General features: G+C 36.0%; 1 protein-coding gene across 2 annotated transcripts; it reads left to right on the top strand.

Moving 5' to 3' along the window:
* Window positions 1-5,840: 5,840 nt before the first annotated feature.
* LOC132105765 (decorin-like) lies at window positions 5,841-22,775 on the top strand. Of its 2 annotated transcripts, none has more exons than XM_059511144.1 (8): window positions 5,841-6,134; window positions 11,861-12,113; window positions 17,393-17,505; window positions 18,479-18,692; window positions 19,213-19,326; window positions 19,422-19,515; window positions 21,352-21,490; window positions 21,575-22,775. In XM_059511144.1, the coding sequence occupies exons 2-8, from the start codon at window positions 11,876-11,878 to the stop codon at window positions 21,773-21,775; spliced, it is 1,113 nt and encodes a 370-aa protein (XP_059367127.1). In that variant the 5' UTR covers window positions 5,841-6,134; window positions 11,861-11,875; the 3' UTR covers window positions 21,776-22,775. The 2 variants fall into 2 exon arrangements, with proteins under 2 accessions (XP_059367127.1, XP_059367126.1); XM_059511143.1 differs by having other exon boundaries at window positions 5,848-6,144.
* The last annotated feature ends 4,166 nt before the right edge of the window (window positions 22,776-26,941 follow it).

Here is a 26,941-nt window from a genome sequence, read left to right as displayed (position 1 = left end):
CGCCCCAAAAAAGTATTATGACAAATAGTGGCTAAAATATAAGAAAGTAACTTAATTTGATCAATGCATAATTCACATTAATTGGTATTATTTTATTAAACTGTTAAACTGTTATTGTTTTTTATCATTTTTTTTTACTATTTTATAATGAACTATTAAAAACATAATTAATTGTTTGTGTATGAATTACTTTTTACTTGTTAAACTTTTATCTTTTGTAATGAATACAATAATTGAATCATTCAATTAAAAATAAATTATATATATCATAAACATAAAATATGTTATGTTTAAATATGAAATATATTGTTGCATAATATAAATTATATGATTATAAAAACATACATGTAAATACATGTAAAAAAAATCTAAATATAAACCATAAGTGTGTGTATTTATGCATAATAAATATACACAGTACACACACATATTATGAAAACAAAAACTTTTATTTTGAATGCGATTAATCATGATTAATCATTTGACAGCACTAATATATATATATATATATATATAAAATTGATAGCCTGAATGCACTGTAAGTCGCTTTGGATAAAAGCGTCTGCTAAATGCATAAATGTAATTTAATGTAATTTAATTTAATATATATATATATCTGATTAATCCATATCTCACATATTCATTTTTATTATTGTATAGTTTTAATTTGATTGAATATCACTCGGAAATATGGAAAATAAACTGAGTCATTCGTAATCATATAGAACACTCTTCAAGTGATCATAGATTATGGTAAGCTCTTGATGCAGTAGTGATATCTTTAAAGAAAACCATTCAGTTAAATGACAATCGAAATTCCTGACAATATAACAAAATGATTAGGAGAAACAGTGTGAATTTTTACGTTAATATTAAAAAAAAATGTATGTGTTCCTCATTAGTGCAACTGAACCCTAAACCAAAACTTTTCATTGAGTCCTTTTAACTAATGACATTGTACGGTGTATTTACGTCAGTGGTGTGTGGTGCGTCAGTGACTAACACTGCTGGGAAATATCTGGGTGTGATTGTTGAGGACTGGAGAAACGCACACTCACTCAGGGGATGTGTAAATAACATTTGCACCATTTTTGCACCATTTTCATTGCAGGTCTACACCCTTGAAAATATTTTTCGCCTTGCAAAGCCTATAGTAGTAGTTTGATATCTTTAGTTTGATGTCTTTTTGAGATGTTTTTCTCCTCATCTTGTCCCAGCTGTTCAGCGGTTCCAGAGGCAGTAGAGCTTCAGGTTTCTCTGTGCTGCTCTGTCGTGGTTTGGTCTGCACTCTGCCTGCAGGTTCTAATGATTCTAACAGACTCTGAGCTCCCTTTTCAGCTGCATACATCACGTCTCTCGTCTGGAGGCGGATCTGAAGATCTGTATCCATGCCAAGCATAAGGCAGACAGAGCCGCTTCAGTCTTGCCACTCTTTTGAACCAGTTCTGAGATTAAATCCAGATTGCTTGCAAAAGTTGAGCCATCGGTTCCCGATTCCACTTAGCATTGTGCAACTAACCACAGAATGGTGTGGAATCTCACACAGATCACTTTTATAACAATAATTCAAAGCCTTTGTCAGGTCAGGATGTCTACAGGAAATTTTGAATGTGTGTACATACATGGTTTTCAGATGTCCAATTTATGGATAGCTGACATTATATAGGCTACTTTTTTGGAAAGATCATCTCTTGCAATGTGACATGCTTTATGGCATCTAAAATTTTTTTAAAGGTTCCGTTGATATTTTAGGATTATATCATGCATTTCATTTTTACGACCTCATATTATTATAGACTGCTATACATCGAAAATTTGTACAACAGAATGACTTTATATACACTTATACTTTCTCCAGTTATATTTTCCATATGTAAACCATATATAACATATAATATATTATTATAAAAATATATGTATCAAAGGTGTTTTTCTGTATTTGGGACATCATGGAAATGTAGATTATACATTCAAATTCATACTTTTAAAAACACGGCATAACCTTTATACATTTATTCATGAAGGGTTTAAAATACATATATTGTTTATATATAATACAAACACACAGACAGTAGAGCTTGAATGTTTGTGAACTCTTTAGTGAATGACTTCACAGGTCATCAGATTTAAACATAAGTCCTGGAAGTAGACAAAGAGAATCCAATCAAACAAATAAGCCAAAAAAGTATACTTTATCATTATACATCTCTGAATGGCAAATGTATGTAAATCTTTGATTTCAATATCTGGAGTGACCCTTTTTTGCAGCAGTACCTGCAGGTAATGTTTCTTGTGACTGCTGATCAGTCCTGCACAACGACTTGGAGAGGTTTTAGCCCATTCCTCAGGACAGAACCACGTCAACTCTGTGATTTTGGTCTTTGTGAAACCCCCATCTTTTTCTTGAGATTCAGTTCTTGGATAGTTGTCCTAAAAATTCCCTTTAGATTTGCTGATATTAATTGTTCTTTCAATGATAGCAAGTCGTCCTGGACCGGATGCACCAAAACAGGCCCAAACCATGATATTATCACCACCATGTTTTGACAGATGGGATAAAGTTCTTATGCTGGTATGCAGTGTTTTCCTTTTTTCAAACATAAAGCTTCTCATTTAAACTCATTTAAAGTTCTATTTTGGTCTCATCTGTCCATTAAACCTTTCTCCAGTAGTTCTCTTGTTTGTCAGTGTTCTTTTTGGAGAGCAGTGGCTTTCTTCTTGCAACTACACACCATGGTTACTCAGTGTTCTCCTGATGGTGGACTCATGAACTTTAGCATTACCTCACAAGCTCACAGACTATTACATGTCTTGCTTTTAGAGTGATCTTTGTTGGTGGACCACTTCTGCAGAGGATAACAGTAGTCTTGAATTTCCTCCATTTGTACACAATCTGTCTGACTGTGGATTTGTGGAGAGAGCTGGTTTTGTAACCTTTTCCAGCCCGATGAGCAACAACAACTTTTTTTTTCTGTGGTACTCAAAGATTTCCACAATTTTAACTTCCACAAACCTGATCAGACTTTGATAGATCCCTGTACTTTGTATAAAACAGACACAGACACTTGATAGCCATCCCTCTGAACTCTTCTGAACAGATGGACTCTAATTTTGCCTTTAAATTTGCTACTAATCTTAGAGATTCACATATTTTTGCCACTCACAGATAAGCAATATTGAATCATTTTCCAAAATAAATAAATAAATGACAACATATATACTACATAAACATGGACACATTCATTAACTACATCTTATATGTCATGTGTTTTTTTCCTAGCATAGCTAATAACTTCCTCTCTTCCTTTTGACTTTCAGTGTAATAGTATCCACATTAGCGTTTATAGCTTGTGTATGCAGGCACATGCAGCTAAACAGACATTGACACCAGCAGGGGCCCTTGTGTGTCAACTATCTTTTAGGGAGCACTGGTGGTGTCAAAGACAAACTCATGCAACAGCTGGAACCTGCTTTGATCCCATTCGTCCATTTTGGAAATGACTGATCAGGAAGAGAAATCAGATTTGAAGAGGGACATAGGAAAATAAAGTGAGAGTCGTCATATGGAATAGAAATTCACAGTCATTCGTTCAGGTTTTGCCAGCAAAAACTTCCCATCAGTGAATGTGTTTAAGAGCTGGGGTTCTCAACTGGTGAGTTGTGACCCAAATCAAAAAGGTTTGTTCTGATTGGAAAAAATAAAGAAACGATGCTAAACAACAATAATAACATGCAACTAGCAACTTCATAATCATGTATAGTTAGTATAGCAACATAAACGATAAACGCCACTCAGAACATCACTTGTCGACATTAAAGACAGTGTGTCTAATCAAAAGCTTGGTGCAAATTCATGTGTCAGCTGCTCAAATTGACCAAATGCAATATGAACAGGTAGTGTGACATCTTTATACTCGAAAACCTACTCAGCAAAACTACTCAAAGTAAAAAAGAACATAAAATCCAGACTAGATGCAGATTCATGTGCTGTGAGCGAGAGGAAAAGAGCGAGATGGAATATGAAGAGTGTAAATAGGAGGGCGTGGGTCACACAAATGTATTTGAGTTTTATTGTGGACATTTGGCTGTGGCCTCAGGTTTACTGGCCAGATCCTCTGAATCTGAACTCCGCCCAGGGCAGATAACTGGGGGTGATGAAGAACAGGTCATCGTCTACATCCTCCGCTGTTCTGACGCCATTTCGTCCTCTCCAGCTTTCTGCTATAAAGGAGCAGTCTCCAAGTCTCCTTATACAGCTGACAGATGGCTCAGGAGTCAGTGAGAAGTCATTCTAAAACCATGAGTTCAGGTTTTGAAATTTTTTAAAACCATAAAACTGATACTGTGAAAGAGTCATAGGGGATTTATGACCTTATTCAGGCGTCCTGATGAGTATCTAGCAGTATCCGCCCAAATAATCCTTTGCAATGAGTTATTAATTATTACATGAGTAACAGTTACCCTGTGTCTTGAAACAACTGGCATGTCCAATGACTTGAAACAGTTGGATTTAGATGAAACTTCGAGATACTTCCAATAAAACAATGGAGCACACATGATCCATATCCTGTATTACCACAATAAGGTGGCTTATTTTAATGTTTATGATTTATCAGCATGATCTCATTAGTGATTGTAGGTTTTCATATTTAAATTGAGTTATACTTTATTTTAAGGACCAATTCTCACTAATAACTTGTTGCTTATTAGCATGCATGTTACTAGCATTTCAATCATTTATTAGTACCTATGAAGCACATATTAATTCCTTATTCTGCATGACCATATTTTTTATACCTTAATCCTACACCACACATAAACTTGACAACTAACTTATATATAATATATTATATAAAGTAAAATAAATTAATTATTAATTAGGATTTTATACATTTTATTTAGTGAAAAATATCATTTTGAGTGATTTTTTTTTTGCATCAATAGTTATTCATAGTAACAGATAATTTATCATTATATGAATTATTATAACATGATGCGCTTCATATAACACATTCCTCTCCAAAATTGTATTTTGTAGCAGTAAAAATCTAACTCATTGTCACAGTTGAATGGCATGTTATTTGCATTTGAATTAAATCTGATTTGTGATGAGATTTTCAAAAGCTTTTCTAATAACCAGTAATGCAGGACATCCAGCGGTGTGATAACATCAGTGTGAGCGAGGCTTGAGACAGAAATCCTAGTCACCCCTGTTCAAATGTACAGCTTATCTTTTCCATTTCCAAAAAGTGTGCCAGAAAATCCTAAAAGCCCAATCTGATTTAGGAGGATTGAATCGTACCAATTCAACCCAGTCTTTCAATTTAGAAGGAAAAGAAGAGAAAGTCAGGCAAATGTAGAACAACCGAAATAAAAAAAAGGATAGAGAGAGAAGAAAAACTGGGTTCTGATTTCAGTAACTAGCTGAACTCAAGCCATCTCCTCCCTCCCCATTTTGGGTACCTCCATTTGCACATTCAATACTCTTCCATGCCTGTTACTCCGTACAAATAAACAAGGCTAATACGGGTTTGGAAATGGTGTATGTGTGTGTGCGGTTGAGGTTACGGGTCACTGAATAAGTTTCTTGTTTCAAAAGAAACAAAAGTATCGTGGGTGGAAAGGAGGGGAATGTTTCCACCACGCAAAAAAAGCAGCATGAAGTCCGCCGAAAGATTACAAAAGGGAGGGAGCCGAGCCGCTTTTGTCCTATCCAGAATTCCCTATCTTTACCAGATGACACTGTATGGGAACTTGCCAATGCCTGTATAGTCGCAGCCTCTCGTCTCCCAACTTTTTCCCCCCTCGTTTTTCTTGTTCCAACTGCATTTGGACCGCTCCAGACCGGGGGAAGTTCTTCTCCAATTGTCTCATTTGAAAAGGACCAAGAAATCAACCCCTCCCTCTCTCCTTTTCTTCCCTCCCTCCCTCCTTCTCTCCCTCCCTCCCTCCACTCGTCCTCTCTCTCTCCCTCTCTGTCCTTCTCTCCATCCCCTCCCCCGTGACAGAGCACACCTGCCTGATCTTGGCTGCAGGCGTCCACACAGCGATTATCCCTCGGCCTGCCGCGCTGCACATCGGCTCCAGCCCCTCTCTGGATTTGCGGATCTTCGTCTGCAGCTCTACAAGCTCCTGTACGTGCAGGTAAGATCAACTCAACCTTTGCTTTCCTCTTCTGAGTGATGAAGAGCAGGGATTTCGATTGAGATAACAGATTGACCATCTCAAAAAGAGGCGGATGGTTTTCACTAATGAAATGTGGCTATAACCCTTCGGGAATCTGTGGTTTGGTGGTTTTTGCAGTTCATTAAGGCTTGGAGCAGAAATGAGGAATTTGCATTGGAAGTTTTCAGTGAATTAGCTTGAATTGAAAGATTAACTTGAATGCAAAAGAGAGAATACATGAGTGTGTTGATGATACATATGCATTTATTTTAAAGCCTTCTGTGTTTAATAGATTTTCATGTGGATTAAGGTTGCATTCTGTGAGAAAACCATCCTCTGTATTTCGAGCCAGAAAAGAAAAAAAGAAGTCGCAGAGTTGATTTTCATTGTTGTTCATTTGGAGAGAACAAGACCTTTTCCAAACTTTTCCAAATTGTGACAAGTATCCTTGCTCTTTGAAACCCCTCTACACAAACTCACTGTTGTGAAAAAGCCATTAACTTTTCGAGTGCCCTTATTCTCTCAGCTCATTCTTTTCAATCCCATTTTTTCTTCCTTTTGTGTGCACCACTTGGCATTTAGAAAGAGTTCATGTAAGGCCTGAAAACACTAGAGGATTTCTCTTCTCGGATAGACCTGTCTGGAGAGACATTTCGTCCTCTGGGCACACTTTGCATCTGCTTGACCCCACTCGCTCCAAGTCGCATCCTAAACTATGTATCCATGGCGTGGAAGCCAAAGTACTTTGAGACATATCAGCTGAAGAATGACAGCACCCTGAAGGAAGAGAGAGAGAGATGGAGAGAGTGGGACTGGTGTCTCATTAATCATTTAATGATATAGCTTCCTTCCAATCGCAGGCAAGTCTGACAAGGCACTTCCTGGTAATCCCACCGCAAAATTCCCAGCTAACTCAAAACATTCAGTGGAGGGGTGGGGGAGGCAGCCGAGGGTTAAGACACATTCAACGGGCATTTTAGTTGGGTTAATTGGGTCATGTATTTCTCTTTTGTTGGGGTTGGAGTTGAGGTTCGATCTGTGGTTGGGTTTTTGTCCTTATTTGTGTTGTTTACAGCGTTCAATAATTGCAAACAGAACTCACATACACAGTTTGTACCATGACAGGAAACCTCGTCCCTCTCTTCCTCTCTTCAAAGACACTGTCCTCGGGCCATGCAATAAGTATTTTTCGGAAGCTGAAGGCCTCCATTTGGCTCCAACTATTTGATGCTAGAAAGAGAGAGTCATTAAATGGTAGCCATGCTGGTCACTGCCTGCTTTTTCCTCTCTTTATTTTGCCATTTAACCCTTTGAGGAAAAGAAACTTGAGCTTTGGACCAAAGTCAAAGCAGTTGCTTAGGACAGATGGGCAGTTGCCTTGGAAAAAGGAAGTGAGAGGATGAGTGTAAGAGTGCTTGAATGTAAATGTGAGCAACTGGGATTGTCTTAGATACATTATAGTAATGATCATGGGCTCAAACCTTTATTCATTCTTTTTATGGCCAAAATAATCAGCCGGCCTTCAGCAATCAATTGCTTATTCAACATCTGAAGAACTTTTTGTGGCTTTCGGGTAGGTCCTTTTAAAGACAACCATGTTTGATGAGTTTCTGTGAGAAAGTCTAATTGTGCTCTGGCAGTGGCTCTGGAGTTTGGTTTAGTGGTCTGGAACCAGCCTGACCGCACAAGGCAGAGTGATTGAAGCCCTTGTGTGCTCGTGTAGTCCAGGAGTGCGGTTTGTTAAGCTCAATATTAAGTCCTCATTGGGCATTATATCTTTTTTTTGACACATGACACATTGGAATGAGCAAATAATTATATTTCTGAAACATTCTCTCAGTGTTTGGGGAATTCAGTGTTCAGTGAAATAATGATTTTATAAATTAAAGGCAGGTTTCGGGGTGCAATGATAAGACTGGTCTATGTGTATGTTTTAAAATGAAGGGAGCACACGTTTTAAATGTCCTGTAGCCTGTAAATACCTTTCTGTGAGTCATTGCTGAAAGGAGCAATGAATGTGTGTGTGTGTGTGTGTGTGTGTGTGTGTGTGTGTGTGTGTGTGTGTGTGTGTGTGTGTGTGTGTGTGTGTGTGTGTGTGTGTGTGAACAGAGTATAAAGTAAGATGAGTAGAGTTGCATTGTATTTTCAGTATTTACATTATTTTAATGAATGTTTAATACCAAATGCCAGTAAACTTTTCTTGGTTTAATAAAAAACTAAATTTTGATAAAAAAAATTGTTTTTACCAGAAAGCAAGACTTGTTACTTTTTAAGTAAATAAATATAACTATATAAGTAAATACATATCTTGATTTTTGACTGTTTAGATATTCATACATTGCATACAATTAACTGCGGCAGATAATTTTAATGTTTATCAATGTACATTTTCTACTACTACTTAAAAAGTAAAATAAACAGCAAGCTTGCTCACATGACCTCATCTTCTGTCACATTATCCTATAAATCACTTATAGTGCTTTGAATATTTCAACCTTTCTCAGTTAATGTAGTCTGAATAATGTAGTACAAAACCATAATTACAGAACAAACTAATGTTACACTTCTGTAACATAAGCCACCTGTGGTGGAGCAGTCTTTAAAATTTAAAATTATTGTGTGTAGGGTATATAAAAGATTTATGTTAGGTGTTGTGATAGTCTACACTGCCTATATTATTGATTTTTATAAGATGTTTTATAGGTCCCAGTGTATTTTTTCAATTCATCTTGTTTTAAGGACATTTGCAACAAGACAAGATTTGGTTGATTGAGAGAGAGAAAACTTGAAATGTCAACCCTCCCTTTTTCACTGCAGAGACAAATCAGACCTGCTGTGACACAACCCAGACCTCAAGATCCTGAAAGACAAGAAGGGAGAGTGAAAAGAAAGGTAGACATTTTTGGAGAAAGAGAGGAAAAGTGAAAATTTTCCTGTCTCCTCTTAATCATTACAAGCCCACATTTATGAGACCAGAAACAGGCTAGTGCTGATTTTGGGTTCTGTGAAACACTTTAGTTGGATCAGATTGGTGCCCAACCTGCAGACGGAGAGAAATTGAAGAAGAAGGCCTGTAACAACCTGGCACAAGCTAGTAGTTATGCACAGAACTGTCTGTGAAAAATGTATTTTAACTCAGTTCTATAATCGTTGTCACATTGTGACATATGACACTGGTCAATTAGTTCCTGCTGAGAGGAACACATCATCCCTCCTGTTGAGTTGGTTTCCAACTGCTTTCCCTTTGATATGATATTTTTAACCATGTATAAAACATAATGTACATATAAAAATATATACATAATTAAAAAAAAAATATATATATATATATATATATACATATATATATGTATGTATGTATGTGTGTGTGTGTGTGTAATTTTGTAAAACATATATATATATATATCATTTGAAATAAAAGAGATTATTAGAAATGACAGAGAATAAACAGAGAATACAGTTATATAATGATGCAGATGACACTGAACATGTTTAAGTATTGTAAGTATCATATCAAGTATCATATTGACTGAATTAAATGAATCAAACTATTGATTGCATAAATTCAATATTCAGTGAATCTAACAGAATTCATAAATATTTGTACGTCTCTGAAGTTGTTAATTCGCAAAATGTTTCGAGGCTGTCAGTATAATAAAATGTTAATAATTTATAACTCAGTGTCTATGCAAACACATAAAAAATGTACTTGTGCTACAACCAAACTTGACCATGAACCAATACCTCCCAATAAAATATATTGCATGTTCACACATTGTGATTCATTTGAGTGGTATTAGTTAAAATCTACAAGTATTATGCTGCAATTCCTTATAAAGTTATCAATTTATTTATTCAAAAGCCAATTTTTACTCCTGTTTTGTGATTGGTAAATGTATATTTTGTACCCTGCCTGTTTTTTCGCAACAAAGCCATGACACCATCAATCTGTCTTGTCTGTTTGCCTGGCTCTCATAGCAGCCTGTGGTTTGTTGACAGGACGCAACTCAAATGCAGCAACAGCTTCCCATGATCCCCCTGCAAACAGAATCGCTCATGGTGACAGCCTGTAATGCTTAGAGGGCTTTTCGTACTGCTGACCAGCTCCTGAGGCTCTAAACTCCTACTGTGGCTTCAGTCCTGCTGGGAATACATATAGAAAAAAACGGTTTGTGCGGCTCAACCCATAGAGCGCAAGGTCATGGGTTCAATTCCCAGGAACGCACAAGCATAAAACTAACTTGAATGCACTGTAAATCTACCAAATACTTAAATGTTAAAGGGCAAAGTGATACTGCAGTGTGTTTGCTCAGAGTGTCTCATTGCCCACTGGGTCAAAGGTAATTAAAGGTGTCTTATTTGATGCATGTTGTATCTAGGCCTGAAAACGTAGTATTAAATTAAACACCATGTCTAAATTGAGGTCGGCAAGTTGTTGTTTTGAAAGCCGTTGAATAAAACTACAATTTCTCATTGTTTTTCTTGAAACATGGATACTGGTTGAGCCAAAGGAACCTCAGAAAATTGTTTCAACATGCTCTCCTGTGATGCAAATCAACAGTGACGAGAAATTGGATGTTGAAGGTCACTTGCTATTTTTCTGTTTTCTTCTAAAACTTCTTAGTCTTTTGAGAGAAACTGTTGTATCTATACTTTCTGTTCTTGTAGGAAATTGCGAAGACTTTTTACGGTCCCTCAATGGAATATATCACAAAGTTGATGCAATATAGATCTGCATTAAGATTGAATGTATTTATATTTTTGTTTTCTTTTGCTTGAGAAATTAAGAAAAGCTCTTTTGCTGAAGTTTGTCAAGGTCAAGCTCTGGGTTTTCAACAACAGAGGCACAGTGGTTATTCGCTGTCCAAGTGACGTGGCTGCCCGGAGGATTTGAACTACTGTAATTATGCTGTATGTTGATTACATGGGCCTGAGATGAAAAGTTGAACTGAGCTCTGGGAGTGCCTACTTAACAATTTCTTTGTCGTCCGGAGACATCCAGCTGCTCTTCAGAGATATGTTTATGTATGGCCTCATGGACAGCTTTGTGCACACTATTTGAGAGAAGACGTTTTTTTTTCTGAATGAGGACATGAATGAGTTTGGTTTTGGAGTTTAAACCCAACATCAACTATCAATTCTCACAGATGTAGTGTCCAAGTTCATAATTTTAATGCTATATGGCAGGGGTTTTCAAATTGGGGTCCAGGGACCTCTAGGGGGCTTCATGGATATTCCAGATTAATTTCAGGAATTTTGTAGAATTTAATATTATTATTGTTTAGTTTTTATTTCTAATGATTGTTTGCAATCTATTGTATCTTTTGAAAATGTCTGAAGCACTTTTAGGAATTATGTTTTAAAGCTCATTTTAAATAATTTATTGCAGCCACTGAGGTACTGTATTGTTCCTCATTAAGTTTATTTTATTCTTGTTTTATTAAATATAGTAAAATGCATTTAGCTAAGATCAAGGAAAGCTGCAGCAAAAGTAACCAGAGACGCCTAAAATCTAATATACGCCTAAATTTGACCCTTGACCTCTGCCTAGTTATCCCCCACATTGCTCCGTCACATTCATGCACTCTACATCTGTCGTTTGACTTTTAACCTTTCACCATCACAGGTCCTGAGATGCCACCCAGCATATCACCTCTCAACTTTAACCCTTTCTCTTCTCCATTTTTCCCTCCAGGCCTCCATTAGCAACATGAAATCGGCCTGTCTCTCCCTGCTTTTGGTGTCCGTTTGCTGGGCTCTGCCCTTCCGTCAGTCTGGCTTCATGGACTTCATGATGGAGGACGAGCCGGGCTCAGGCTCTCCCATGCCTCCAGTTCGTAAACCACCTGTTCAGACGCCTCCTCCAATGCTACCCGAGGTACCTGATGAACATATCTGCCCGTTCCGGTGCCAGTGCCATCTGCGAGTGTCCCAGTGTTCTGATCTAGGTAACGACTTCATGACACTAGACTAGACTGCTTGATGAAAGCTCTATAGGCCTATTTAACACTTTTTTTAAAGAATCACTGTCAGTAGCTGTGTTTCAACTGTTGGGCCATAAATAGTCTCGGACCTGTAGCACCGAGGCCAGAATAGCACTGCGTTTCCACCGCTGGGCCAGAACTCCCCTGCGCTTCACTAAAACCCCACCCTTTACATGCCACGTCATGCAACCCCATCATTTCACCAACAAAGAGAAGTTATCAGAAAACGAATAAGAAATAAGTCACTGGAACTAGCGCGATCACAAAGCAAACATGATAAAAGCTGGCGTTTTTTTGCATGCTTTGTTAAATATATAAATCCAAAAGCATCTATATTTTACTATAATAAGGTGATGCATCATAATTAATTAATTCATCAGGATTGAAAATGTTATGAATATAGTCTGTTATTCAGTCGAGTTTGTTTATTTGAAGTCACAATAGCCTATATACATCACATTTAGAATGAATTATCATTTCTATATTTTTATAAAAGCTCCCTGTGACGAGTGGGGTGGGGCCGAGAGCCTTGGGAACGGAGCGAGGCCGGTGGAGTGATTTGGAAATGAGTGACACCTGCAGCACTCACCAGTCTCGAGTCCAATGGAGGAGATCGATGAGTGGCGCAGGTGTCGCTCATTTCCAAATCACTCCACCGGCCTCACTCCGTTCCCACGGCTCTCGGCCCCACCCCACTTTGTCACACTCCCAAACAAAAAACATTATTATATTTTGATGACATAGGCCACGCGGAGCTAAACTCTCAAGACGAGACTCATGACAGATAAAAAATGTTACTAAATAAATACACGATTGTGATAGAGAATAAGAAGCTGACGTCTGATTTCTTCAACGTTAATGTTTAGCGTGCACAGTCTTTTGCATCACTTATAAATATTTCTGCCTTGTATAGTGATTATAATCCACGTCGGATCAAGTAATTTCAAACACTGGCTGCTGACTGAAAGTGAGTTTTGAGCTCAACTTATTTTAAAAAGTCTTTAATGCTGGTGTTATAACGGTTAGCTTTATGAAATGATCCGTGGCGCTGACACTCTCCAGACACGGAGAGAGTCCGCCTTTGTTCATAACCACTCCTCTTTCCCTAGCTGGCCCGCTTTGGCCCAAGGTTTTTTGTCAGTTTTTGTCAGTGGAAACGCGGCTAGTGTTTCTGCTGGGTGTGAGCATTGATCAATAACAATAACAACCTTGATGACATTTGCCAGTCAAATTTCCAAAGAAAAACCACAAACTGACAACATTTTGTTAGCTGTCTGATATTTCAAAATCTGCATAAAAAAAGGGTGATGGAAACATATCTATAGAAGGTTTTATATGGGTGCCGATGCTTTTTAAGTCAGGTAAAGTCTGCAATCTCTGACCCGGTTGGTTTGCTGGCTTCCGTGGCTGCAGTACGCCACCCAGAACTCCAAAACTACAAAACCTTCAGACATTGAGTTCGTAAAATAAATGTAAAACTTTCAGAAAAGGCTTTGTCAAGCCAACATCAAAGTTTGTCGTTATCTGTTTTTTTCATGCTGGTAAATATGTTTCATAGTTTTCCTTTTCATTTCCATTGTTTACACCTGATGTCAATTATTTCGTGACATAAAACTGTCCAAGGCCAATCGGCCATGAACAAAACCTCTCTCTTTGTTTGATCTGCCCATTGTTGAGTCATCATTGAATTACTAATGTCACTGTTTCAAAACCACTTTAAATGCTTTCATATGCTGTTAAATGCCCTTGCTTCCGTAGACGACTAGGCACTAACCTCCAGACGGCTGTCTCATTTTCCTAATTGAATCCCCAGGCGTGTGTTTGTTAATAAGTGAAAAAGTGAAGTCTGTTCTTTTATAAGGTTACTTCCAAAAGATTACAGCTTCTTTTCCTGTAAAACTGCCCTGTCTGCTGGGTCATTGTGATCTACACAGAAAAGAGCATAAGAAACAAAACATAGTCCTTCTTAATTGCTCTGCCATTATCCCTGATGTTTCAACAAGTTTACTTTCTCTTACATAAGGTCACTTTTTATCGTTTCAAAACATGTTTAGCATCAAATCTGTGAATGTGGTTCTGTTGGTAACACTTTAGCAAAGGGACCAATTCTCAACATTAACTAGTTGCTTATTAGCATGCCTATTATTAACATTTTGGCTTTTTATATATACTTATAAAGCACATATTTTTCATGACCAGATTTTAGATCCCTTAATCCTACCCAATACCCAATAACTTGACAACTACCTTACTAACTATTAATAAGCAGCAAATTAGGAGTTTATTGAGGCAAAAAGTTGTAGTTAATAGTTTGTTAATGGCAAGAATTGGACATTAAAATAAAGTGTGACCATTATGTTTATATTAGCAACAACAATGCAGTACAATATTGTATTTGGAAACTAAACAGAAACATTATATGGAATTTACAAATAGATTAATTCTTTAATTATAATTGACTACAGGTTTTTGATTAAGTCAGAGGGTCATATTAAAATTGGAAATGATTATGTAATATTTACAGCATTATAAATTTACAGAACATAGAGTGAACAACGGTTAATAAAGCATATCCTAGCATGCTTTATCCTGTAATGTAAAGTTGTTGTAACATGTTTTCTCAGTTAGCCTAGTCTTTTTATAAACAGGAAATTACTTAGAGGTCTGTTTGATAGGCAGAATGTCTGTTTGGAAAGAAATACTGTTGACATGACAAAACAGTAATTCTTTCGCAATGTTAACACTCATCCCCAGTTAAAGTGGACAGGGAACGAGCGAACGAAAATGGGACTTAGAACAAGGACAAATAAGAGAAGAGCGAATATTTGAGGCCTCCAGTGCTCATCTGCACCGCAGGTCTTTTGGCATGAAACAGACCTGGGAAAGAATGGAGGGAGGGGGGATAGGTGTGCCGACAGGCCTGTTCTCCATCTAACTTCACCTCTTTTCAGTGAAATATGCGACCCAGTTTATACAGCTCTGCAGCTGGAGGGAAAACCGTCTGGAAATAACACCACAACCCAAGAAGAACTAATGGCAAATATGAATTTGTTTGTCTAAGAATTTTGATTAAGGGCCAGCTTGTGTTTTTACTTCCTAACAATGGGCTGTAAAGTGTGAGATACTCCGTCGTTTAGGAACCAGTTGATATGAGGTTAGCATTTTTAGTGTTACAAGTGAGAATATTTACAAGTAAAATATTCATTTTGGAGAGTCATGGACCACAGTGTAGTGTGATTTCTGTAATGAATATCTTATGAATTAAACAGCGTCCAATGTTTTTACCAGTATAAGAAGCCTGTTAATAATGGTTTTGTATTTTTCTCCGCTCTTGATTTTGATTCAGTTGCTGATTTCAGTGGCTAAATAGTATTTCTAACCACAGAGGACAATTTCATTTTGAATAGTTCAATGTTCGTTCCACTTGGTTGTCAATGGACTGCACATTCTGATTATCTGATCATCATTTGGGTTAAAATTCTAACTTATTTACTCAATGCTTTTTGGGTTACATGCTGATAATATATTCCATAACAAAACACATTTTGACCTAAATTGATTGTCGTGATTTTGTCCGAGACATGTAGCCACTAGAAAATGAGACTAAACAGCCAAACCAAAGGAACATATGAGAGATATCTCAGCAGCAGTGATACGTCCAACTGTGATCTCCGTGTTCTCTGTCCTGTGGTTATATAATTGACAGGGACGTATTCTTAAACTGTTTACACACATGCAGTGATGAGGAAACTCACCGCAAAACCAAACCAAACAATGTCTCTGTAAGGTTCTGCCTAAAAAGCTTTTAGAGTTGCTAGAGCAGATATATTTATGTGTATGTATGTGCATGTGTGTTTACCTCATTGTTCCTACATTTTTCTTATGTTTGAAGCAAGCACTATGATACACATTGGCGCTTTTGGACACTTAAAAATATATAAAATTACTTTGTTAAGGATGGACATTTTCTGAGCAAACTTTGTGCACTGTTTTGCATGGAAAAAACAAAGTGTGTTTGTGCTGTTTTTATTCAAAATGTGCTACTTGGCTGTATATTTTTGTTATATGCAAAGACATTCATACAAATGGAACTAACTATTAACTACTCCTAATTTGCTGTATTAGTTAATGTAGTTGTTAAGTTTAGGTATGAGGTCTAAAAAAAGCATAAATAATTGCTTCATAAGAACTAATAAATATGCTTGTAACATACATGCTAATAAGCAACTAGTTAATAGTGAGAATTGGTCCTTAAAATAAAGTGTTACCATACGTTTTTGATTTTACCGTATGTTCCATTCATGTAACCTGGTCTGTAGCACATTAAATGAAAGCTGTGTCACACTGTCATCCAATGTTGGCAAAGTCAAATCCCCTTTGTGTGGAAATCTTATGTCAGCTTTTTCAATTGATAGCGTCGTACAGCTTTTAGAATCCTTCCAAGAAAAACTGTGAGATATCTGGCATAAGAGTGGTCTATGATTAATTTTCAGAACTGTTTCCAAACACTAAAACTTTCGTTAACCATCATCATAACTCTTCACTGTGTTGCATTTTGGATATAGATTGGTCCGGTGTCCAACTGTACATCCAGACTTTTTTTCAGTCTATGGAGTTCTTATAAAACCCTCTTGGTTTTGTAAGAAGTTGATTCACTGTTCATTTTGATGTTGTTTTCAGTGTTTTAAGTGCTTTATAGTTGTACTTAAAATGAATAAAGATTAAGAGAAATTAATTCTTAAGCGATGATATTATTTATAATAAGATATTTACAGTAAAAACTGTTTATATACCTGTTTAGCCTTGGCCTTTTTTTTTTAAGAGATTGTTTTAGTTATGCATGTAGTATAGTAGCTCATAAAAGTTAATAGAAATGTTTCTAGAAAAAGTTTTGTCTATACAATGATGGCTGGAGCTCATCAAAAACCAAGACCACTCCAGCGTTCACAATCTTTCTGCAATTGAAATATATATATATATATATATATATTTTTTTTTTTTTTTAGAAATGTGGCTGCTCTATTTAGTACCACAATTTACACTCTTCAAGGATTTGTTTGTTTGTTTGTTTGTTTGTTTGTTTTGTTCATATCTGGGTGTGGTGTGTTGGTGTTGGACCAGAAACCATATGTCTACAGCTGATTTGATTTCAAAGTAGATTCTAGCCATAAAAGCCCAGATCAGCTCATATCCCATTTCTTCTGTGTCATTTTTCTTACTACTTGTGGTTTTGTGCCTCTCAGGTTTGAAGAACGTTCCAGAAAAAATTTCACTTGATACCACTCTCCTGGATTTGCAGAACAACAAGATCTCAGAGATCAAAGAAAACGACTTCAAAGGCCTGAAGAGTCTCCAAGTGAGATATTCAATTACTCACTCTGTCCCTTGTGCTCTCTCTCTCTCTCTCTCTCTCTCTCTCTCTCTCTCTCTCTTTTTCTTTAATTGTCTAAATTGGATCATAGAAGCAATGACATTTCTCAGTCCCCCTTTAAATCCAACTAACCCTCATGAGACAAATCCTATTTCTCTTTGATATATAAGTTTTGGGATCAATTGGCTGCTTGCTGCTGATAACTGGAAGTGACAGCTATGCTATGACCCTGAAAGCGTCAATTCAATACAGAAAACATAAAGTCCAAATCAAAACCACTTGCGAACCTCATTCCACATAAAAGAAAAGTCATTCTTTTCCCAAAAACAAATGCTTGAGCAGCACTGCAAAACTCTCCAGAGAAAACACTCCAATGCTGTTTGTCTGCCAAATGTGGAATTGGGTGCTAGAACTATGCGTTGCTACCACAGTGATCTTTGAAGGCAAATATCTGCTATAATTTTTTCAAAAACACTGCAAAAAATTCTCTTGAGATCTTCAGAAAAACGTTGCAAAACAGAGCTTCAGGCAAACTCATAATCCGGAATGTGAAATCCTCCGTGTTAACAATCCATCATCTCCAGAAAACAGCTCTCAGTGTGAGAAATGTGTCATTCCCAGGTGCACAAGTGTAATGATTCACTTTTGGAGCGGATCCATTGTCCAGCCTCCTGAACTTCAATAAATATGCAGCCTCCCGTTGAGGCCCCTTTGCTGTTTCTCGCTTTCCAAGCCCAACATCCACATGGCGCCTGGATCTAAATGCAATCAGAACATAAAAATTAAGATTTGTATGCACTGGAGTGTAGTATAGATTATAGCAAGTGTCAGAGGTGAACACTAAAACAACTTTAGGTTGACTAAAACTTTGTGCATTTAATAACTAAAGAATTATACCAATAGCTTGCATCTGCCATAAAGTTCCTAAAGGAATGTCTTTTTTGTTGTTGTTGTTCAGACACTCATCCTGGTCAACAATAAGATCACCATCATTCATGCCAAGGCCTTTTCTTCTCTGATCAATTTGGAGAGACTGTACCTGTCCAAGAATCTCCTGAAGGATGTTCCCGCTAACATACCGAAAAGCCTGCAGGAGCTGCGCATTCACGAGAACCAGATTAACAAGATAAAGAAGTCCTCCTTTGCCGGCATGGCCAATGTCATCGTCATGGGTAGGAATTTTTGTCAGTGCTTATTAGAAGACGATATGTGAAAGTGGCATTTATGGGTTGGCGCACTTTCGGTTAGCTGCATTATTAAATATTTATTTATTTATTTAAACCTGCACTCAAAGGTATAAACATTTATCAATTTAATTAATCATGTGTTTATTATATATTGTACCAAAGAGTTAAACAAAAATTTGGTTGTTTTACTTTAGTTAGTTTTGAAGTTTTGTTTATATTGTTTCAGGTTTTCCAAGTATACATTTGCTTGTTTTTTATTTCAGTTAAATGAAAAGTGTTTTTTGTTTTTAGCTTTTGTTTTAGTTTTTGTGGTAACACTTTAGTATTTGGTAATGATACATGTTTTCAAATGTAAGGCTCAGCCTGAGTCACAATGATTTTTTTATTTTATTTTATTTTTATTCTGCACTCAAAGAAAAGTGTACATTAATAATCACCATCAAATCAACAGTGTAACAATATTGCAAAATGAACCAGTGCATATTTTGACTCTGTCCCATTCCAGAGCTTGGCTCTAACCCTCTGAGTAGCTCTGGAGTTGATAATGGTGCCTTTGCTGATCTGAAGAGGGTTTCTTACATCCGAATTGCTGACACCAACATCACTTCCATTCCCAAAGGTACAGAATCATCCCTACTGAGGCCCATTTCACTTCAGTGAATTGTATCAATACAATATCAGTTTTTTCATTAATGTGTCTCCAACAATGTTCAGGCCTGCCCAGCTCTCTTTTTGAACTTCACTTGGATGGAAACAAAATCACTAAAGTGACTGCAGACAGTCTGAAGGGCCTCAAGAACCTGTCCAAGTAAATGCATCTTTCTTGTTAATATATTTGGAATTTGTTATGCAAACAAAAAGTTGATTTTCTTTCATGCCAAACTTGAGTCTGAACAGAAACATCTAAATATGTCTCTGTATAGATGAAAACCTCAGCAAAATCTGACTCAGAGGGGAAAGAGTTTGTTACAAAGGAAGTAATAATTCAGATTTCATTAGGTTTGTTTTGAATTTGCATGAGAACGACCATGTGAGACTCAAACACCATGACATCATAGCATGGATCAGTTTGCTTTGGATCGCACAGAGAAATTAGAACATTCATATTACAGAGATTTTCCAGCGTACATGCCGAGACTGAATCACAGCCGAGAATTGACTCGAATACAGACTGCTTTATGAGAACACTGGAAGATTGTTTTGCTGTTGGGCTCATCATTCTGATTCTATTTGATGAGGGAAATGTATAATATATGTAGAAATGTTTCTTTATTTAGTGAAACAGCACTGAGAATGTAGGTTTATTATATATATATATATATATATATATATATATATATATATATATATATATATATATATATATATATATATATATATATATATATATATATTTGTAGCAATAGCCAACAATACATTGTATGTGCCAAAAATCATCAGGACATTAAGTAAAAAATCATGTTCCATTAAGATATTTTGTTAATTTCCTCCTGTAAATATATTAAAACATAATTTTTGATTAGTAATATGCATTACTAAGGACTTCATTTGGACAGCTTTAAAGGTAATTTTCTCAAAATTATATATTTTTTTTCTGCACCCAGATTCCAGATTTTCCAATAGTTATATCTCGGCCAAATATTGTCCGATCCTAACAAACCATATATCAAAGAAAGCTTATTTGTTCAGCTTACAGTTGATGTATAAATCATACAAAATTGACCCTTATGACTGGTTTTGTGGTCCGTTGTCACAGTTTTGTTTAAGTATTTCAAGGATGACTATGTTTTTATTTGTTTATAAATAAACAACATTGGCAGTCTTAAAATACTTTTATTCAGCAAGGATGCATTAAATTGATCGAAAGTGAAATTAATGATTCAAATATTGTCACAAACTATTTCTGATCCAACTGAATCCCGTTCTTTTCAATTTCATCAATGAAATGTATTCACAAAAAATAATAAGCAGCACAACTGTTTTCAACACTGATACCACTTTTATCACTGAAATCACTTTTAGTGTAAAAATAATATGGTGCATTTGGTTATCCTTAAATTGCAATCACATTCTATAGAAACTAAACATTTATTGTATCTATATCTATAGATGAACCAAATGATTCACTGATAAACCATTAAGATGAGTTAGATTAAATAATACACAAGTGTATTAAACTGAATGAATGAAAAGTTTGATAGTAAAAGCTTTATGAAAGGCAGTTACTGTGAATGAAATATTTATATAGATGAAACACATATTTTGTGTAGTGAAAAGGATATTTTGTGATTGTGTGCATTGTACTAACACAATTGAAAATATGCTGAAATGTTTGGAAAAAAGTGCTCTACTAAGAGTTCTTATACCAATTGCTTTTGAAAATTGCGCAAATGCAATTAAAAAAATAAAATAAAAAAATGTAATAAGAAATGTTTCCTGAGCTGCAAATCAGCATATTAAAATGATTTCTGATCATGTGACACTGAAGACTAGAGTAATGACTGCTGATAATTCAGCTTTATCATCAGTAATAAATTGCATTTGAAAACATATTAAAATAGAAACAGTTCTGTTTACGTTTTTGTTTTACTTCACATTTTTATATTGTTTTTGTTAAATCTTATACCACGGTGTGTGTTTTCAGACTGGGTCTGAGCCACAATGAGATCAGCGTGGTGGAGAACGGCTCTCTGTCCAACATGCCTCACCTGAGGGAACTTCACCTGGACAATAACATGCTGACTTCAGTCCCGTCCGGCCTGCCAGAACACAAATATATTCAGGTGAGAGAGCTCACACAAGTTGGCATACCAATTCCACACATCTTTTAGTCACACTTGGTCACACTCTCATTCAATCAATTCCAGGTGATCTACCTTCACGCCAACAAGATTGCTGCTGTGGGAACAGAGGACTTCTGCCCACCCGGCTATAATACAAAGAAGGCCATGTACTCAGGCATCAGCCTGTTCAGTAATCCAGTGCCCTATTGGGAGGTCCAGCCCATCACCTTCCGCTGCGTCTTTGACCGCTCAGCCATTCAACTGGGCAACTACAGAAAGAAATAGAGCGTCCAATCAGACAGCTTAGTCACTGTTTTCATCCCGCCCCTTCCTGTCTGACCTATTCCTTTCAAGCACATAATTTAGTCTGAATCTCATATCTCCAAATAAACTACAATCCCATCTTCAACATGCAGATTACTGGACAGATATTCAAATAACCAAATGCATATCAGTATTGTATTGAACGTACAGTATTGCATTGGAAGTGCAGAGGAGAACAGAAAATGTATGATTTTGAAAAATAAAGAAAGTAAAGCCATGACCACTTAGAATATCCAATAGCGCACATCACCCAGATAATGAAATGGTCTAGGTCACTTTGGATCTTCTGGACCTAAGCCATGTTCTTCTATGTTCTTCGCTGGCCTGCAGAGCGGGCAGCAAGGGGTTAACACATGTCAGCCAGTGCCATTAACAAGAGCTTGTATGCTAGAATGTATTCAGTTATTACTTTCCGTGTAGCGCTAGTTCAGATTGTGCTGTTAAAAGTAAAAAAAAAAAAAAAAAAATCATGCCTTTTCTCTCATAATCAATTGAAGTGGGAGAAAACTGTTCAAGATTCCCTTCGTCTCAATTCAGATGCTTCGGTGGCATTTGTGTTCATTAGTTTCCTCAGATCCCATCAGCTCTAGCCAGGTGAACATAGCGCTTCGAGATGTAGAATAAACTATGTTGTCTTTACGATGAATGCAATTCCCGAACCTATAGGCTACGCATGCTTTTTCTACTCTGGTGACTGCCGTGTTAAATGCGAGCTTGTACATGTGTTTCTTTCCTCTATTTTCGTGTTTATTGGTCGTCTGTGTTTCAGTCTGGAAGGATCGTGAGGGACACGGCAGACATGGACACCTCCTGCTTTCATGAGAGTCATGAATGTCTCTTGTATAGACGCTGTATATAAATGCTGTATAAAAGAATCCTATCAATGCTTTGAAGCACAAGCACTTACAGTAGTTTGGACTTTAATATATCGGCAATAAAGGTAATCCCTTTCTTCTCTCTCTTTCAATCTTTCTGGCCAATTTTGAGGGCTCTGACACCTGGTGTCTCGAATCAAATAAACAGTCAAGTCTCTCACCGTGCTTTCTGGGAACTTTCACTGGGTGGTTGAACGGGGTTGTTCGGGCACAGGGTTGGTTTTCAGGTAAATGAAACCAAATGATGCCTCAAAATAACACACAGGACAGATTTCTATGATGGATGCTACAGTCGCAGAAGGCCTTCAAGAGCTACGGTAAAAATGTAACGTTTGGGTGCTAGTTCTGTGTCAAACAGAACTGTGTTTGTGTCACTTAGGCCTAGATGAATTATACAACCATTGCTCAGGTTGAAACTCGTAGCACAAAATGTTAAAGCACTTTCAGGGAAAGTCAATCTGAGGAAAAAAGGGTTTCAGAGGCTTTCATGTGGCCGTTTTATTGTGTCCAAAAACACAAAATACAATTTTTCGCAATAAGACATTCAGTCATTTTAATTGTGTGGTTTAATTTCCTTTAATTCTTTTAAGTTTTTGGTTATTCTTTCTCTGGATTTTGTTTCTCTGGGACAGAAATAGCTGCTTTTGAAAATAATAGTTGCAATTGTGTCATCTCGGTCACCACTGCAGACAAATGCGGTTTTCCCGGTCGACCGTAAACAGACTTTATGAAAATTAAAAAATAGTCACGAGTCTGTTTAAACACAGGGATTAGTTAATAGTAGCTTTTGTGGAGATGAAAAATATTATATAATTTCCTGTTTTGATAATGGCAAAGCCTCTAGGCAATATATATATATAAACATATCAATCTGGCATTTTAAAAGAAGGAATCGAAATGGTAAAAATATAAGATTATTTTTGGCTTAGGTAAATTCATTAACTATGAAGAATGCAATGGAAAGGCAATACATTCACTAACAAATACATTGCTACTTTTTGCAATCTATATGGTTGGGATCCTTTTAGTACAGTACAAGTGTTGTAAAGGTATTATAACACACAGGTTTTTTTTTTTTCCACTTTCATCATATATCCAGCAGGTTCCCTCTCGTTTCTTTCTGGTGACCCCTTGTGGATTATTTTGTGCTGCAATATTTTGAGTTGTGTCTGGTTTCAAACACATTTTACTGTCATTTGTGCTTTAATAATTAAGCTCCTCCTCCAGAACTCAATGGTGAAGTGCAGTATGTGTGTGAGAGAGAGAGAGAGAGAGAGAGATTGAGGGGGATTGTGTGTGTGTGTATGTCAGAGAGGTAAGTGTGTGAAAGGTGGTATGTGGCAGTTTAAAGCATCTCTTTTTACTTGAGGGAAAAAGCTAATATCACCACACTGCACTTGGCAAAAGCTTTACAGTGAGTAGAGCAGAGGTGGGAATAAAATTAATAATTAAATGATTATTATATCTATAAATGATTTTTTTTCATAATCACCCATAATCATATATCTACACAAAAGGACAATGTTTTATATCTACACAGTTTTCTGTGAAAGCCTGTTTCCTGCCTTTAAAAAAATAGTTAAATAAGCAAACAAATAAAAAGATTATTGTGAAATAGAGTTTAAAATAAGTAATAAAGGCACTTTATTAGCACATAAATGTTATAAAAGCAGCATTTAAAATAGTTTTGTTATTGTTAACTAAAAGAAAAAAAGGTTATTTGAAAAGTCTTAGATGAAAATGTAACCCTAAATGACAATTAAAAATTGTTATTTTGTTCAAATTATGCATTGGCAACTAGTTGAAGTGCTAAAACAGAAACTTTTTTTAAGTTAATAGATATGTTTACAAAAAGACAATAGTAAAATGGCAAAAGAACAAAACAAAGTGATTAATATTTAAAGTTGATTTAAAACTAACTTTTAAAACTAAAAGTTAACTCCGAATATTTCTCAGATTGGCAGATGTGTATCCCTCAGAATAGATCAGTGCTGAAGTGTGAGCTTTGATTAGCTCTCGCTCTCACATGCCTTCACAGCATGAGAGTCTTAACTAGCTTGCTGCTTTTATATTAAGTGGATATACTGAGGTCTGAAATGACTCTTGCAGCCGTCTGTGGCACATGTGCTCCCATGTGTGTGTGTGAGTGTGTGTTTGCCAATGTGAGGCTCAGCTCCGAGTCTGTTTGTGGCAGAACTGATGTGTCTGAGGTGCATTTGTCCGCCTCAGGATCACCCAACACTTGACTGTTTGTGTCCAAACTGAGTCTAAATGCCTCTAACTAATTAAGAGGAGAGCTGAGCTGGGATTTTACAACGTGAACATATTGTTTTTAGTAACAACACTTTAAAAACCAAGAGTGATGTTTAAGATCACTTCATTTTTAAGATGTAAAAATTATGAAAACTATGCACATATGTTTGTGTGTGTGTGTGTGTGTGTGTGTGTGTGTGTGTGTGTGTGTTCTTGCCACATTGTTGGGACCAAATGTCCTCACATGGATAGTAAAACCTGATAAAAAAATGTTCGGTCCCCACGAAGGAAAAATATATATATAAAAAATAGCAAAAGATGTTTTTCTGAAAGTGTAACAGTGCACAAGGTTTTCTGAAAGGGGTAGGTTTAGGGTTAGGCAATAGAAAGTATTGTTTGGTCAGTATAAAAGTAATAGAAGTCTATGGAAAGTCCCCACATTTCAAAGAGACATTAATATATAACACAAGAATATTAATACATATTTTAATATATTATTTGTTTGTTTGTTTGTTTATTCAGACAGACAATTTCAACCTTTTGCTTAGACATTTTAGTGACACTGATTTACCCAAAACACCCATCCAGTTTAAAGTACTGGTGGGTATAACTTAAGCAAAAATTATAAATATTATATATACATTTATTTGAGCTTCTAAATGTAATATTTTTATTAATTCATATTTTAATATATTATTTCTTTCTTTGTTTATTCTTATATTAAAGTGACAAAAATGTTCCCAAACACCCACCCTGTTTAAATTTGTGTTGTTGTTATATAATAATAATAATAATAATACACACACACACACACACACACACACAAACACACATATATATATATACATATATTTTTGTGTATTTATTAAATATTAATTTTTATTAATACTTATTATATTTTATTTGTTACATTTCAGAGCAAATATTAATAAAGCCACATAGATTCAAATAAGTTGCATAAAATGTAAAATGCATTATAAAGATCACTGAACATCAGGGCACAATTAACACACTTTTTTAAAAATTACATAAAAAAATTAACACAAAAAAATATATTTTTTAAACATATTTTGATTATGTTTTGACCTATATGTATAACTGCATATATTTTACACAAATATTTTATTATATGTTTGATTCATCACTCTAATCATTCAGGGTTGATTGATGTGAAATTCATAGTTTGAACTGATTCATAGAAATAAATATCAGCTACATTTTTTCCCCTTTTTTTTAACACATTCACACTAGATAAAATAATCAGATTAGTTTAAAAAAACCTCACTGAATCATAGCTAGATTCACAATGTTGTTTTTGCCAGAAAAATCATCACAAATAAAGAGACACTTTTAATATCTCTAAAGTGAAGTGTTGTTTGTGACTTAAGTGATGGATAGCTATGATTCATGTAGCATCATCTCAAATTTTTGAGTTAACGGTTTAACATCAATACTTGTTAATAAAAGTATTAGTTCATGAAGCTGACTTGACAGACCAAGGTTTGTTTTGCTACTCTGTTTTATTAGCAAAATCAGTTTATTGCTGACAAAGACATGTATTGTAATGGGAACAATATGAGGTATAATGAATGAGTATCATGACTCAGCTCAGAAAACAAGATTAAAATGTTATAGTAGCAGCCTGACAGTATTTGGTTTTGCCAGTAAAAGTCATTTTTAAGTGTCAGACCAAGTAGAAATAGCAACTTAAGCTAAGGAGAGGAAACATTATAAAGCTGTTGACAAGATCAGGAGAATCAGCTTTCCGATAGATTTGTAAAACATGTTGCAATTCACTCAGTTGGATTATTATAATATAATCTTTGTCTACAAACATATCTGTCTGTCTCCAAAGCATCCAGGCCAGGAAAAATGAAGGTCAGAAATTACGAAACTTGACTGGAAACATCAAGACCCAGACGCAGTTGTCGACTTTCCTGTGCGTAGTTTTGGGAATTTCTCCACTCACGTCACTGTAAACTCATGTAGGTGAGATGAA

Source organism: Carassius carassius, chromosome 26 (assembly GCF_963082965.1).
Source record: "Carassius carassius chromosome 26, fCarCar2.1, whole genome shotgun sequence".
Lineage (NCBI taxonomy): Eukaryota > Metazoa > Chordata > Actinopteri > Cypriniformes > Cyprinidae > Carassius > Carassius carassius.
The sequence above is the reverse complement of the archived record's forward strand: the minus strand, read 5'-3'. Positions and strand labels throughout refer to the sequence as shown.

Excerpts from the sequence above, each read along its gene's own strand:
- LOC132105765 (XM_059511144.1), top strand. The coding sequence starts at position 11,876 with ATGAAATCGGCCTGTCTCTCCCTGCTTTTGGTGTCCGTTTGCTGGGCT. Across the intron at positions 12,114-17,392 it reads GTCCCAGTGTTCTGATCTAG|GTTTGAAGAACGTTCCAGAA; the intron begins GTAACGACTTCA and ends TGTGCCTCTCAG. Across the intron at positions 19,516-21,351 it reads GGCCTCAAGAACCTGTCCAA|ACTGGGTCTGAGCCACAATG; the intron begins GTAAATGCATCT and ends GTGTGTTTTCAG.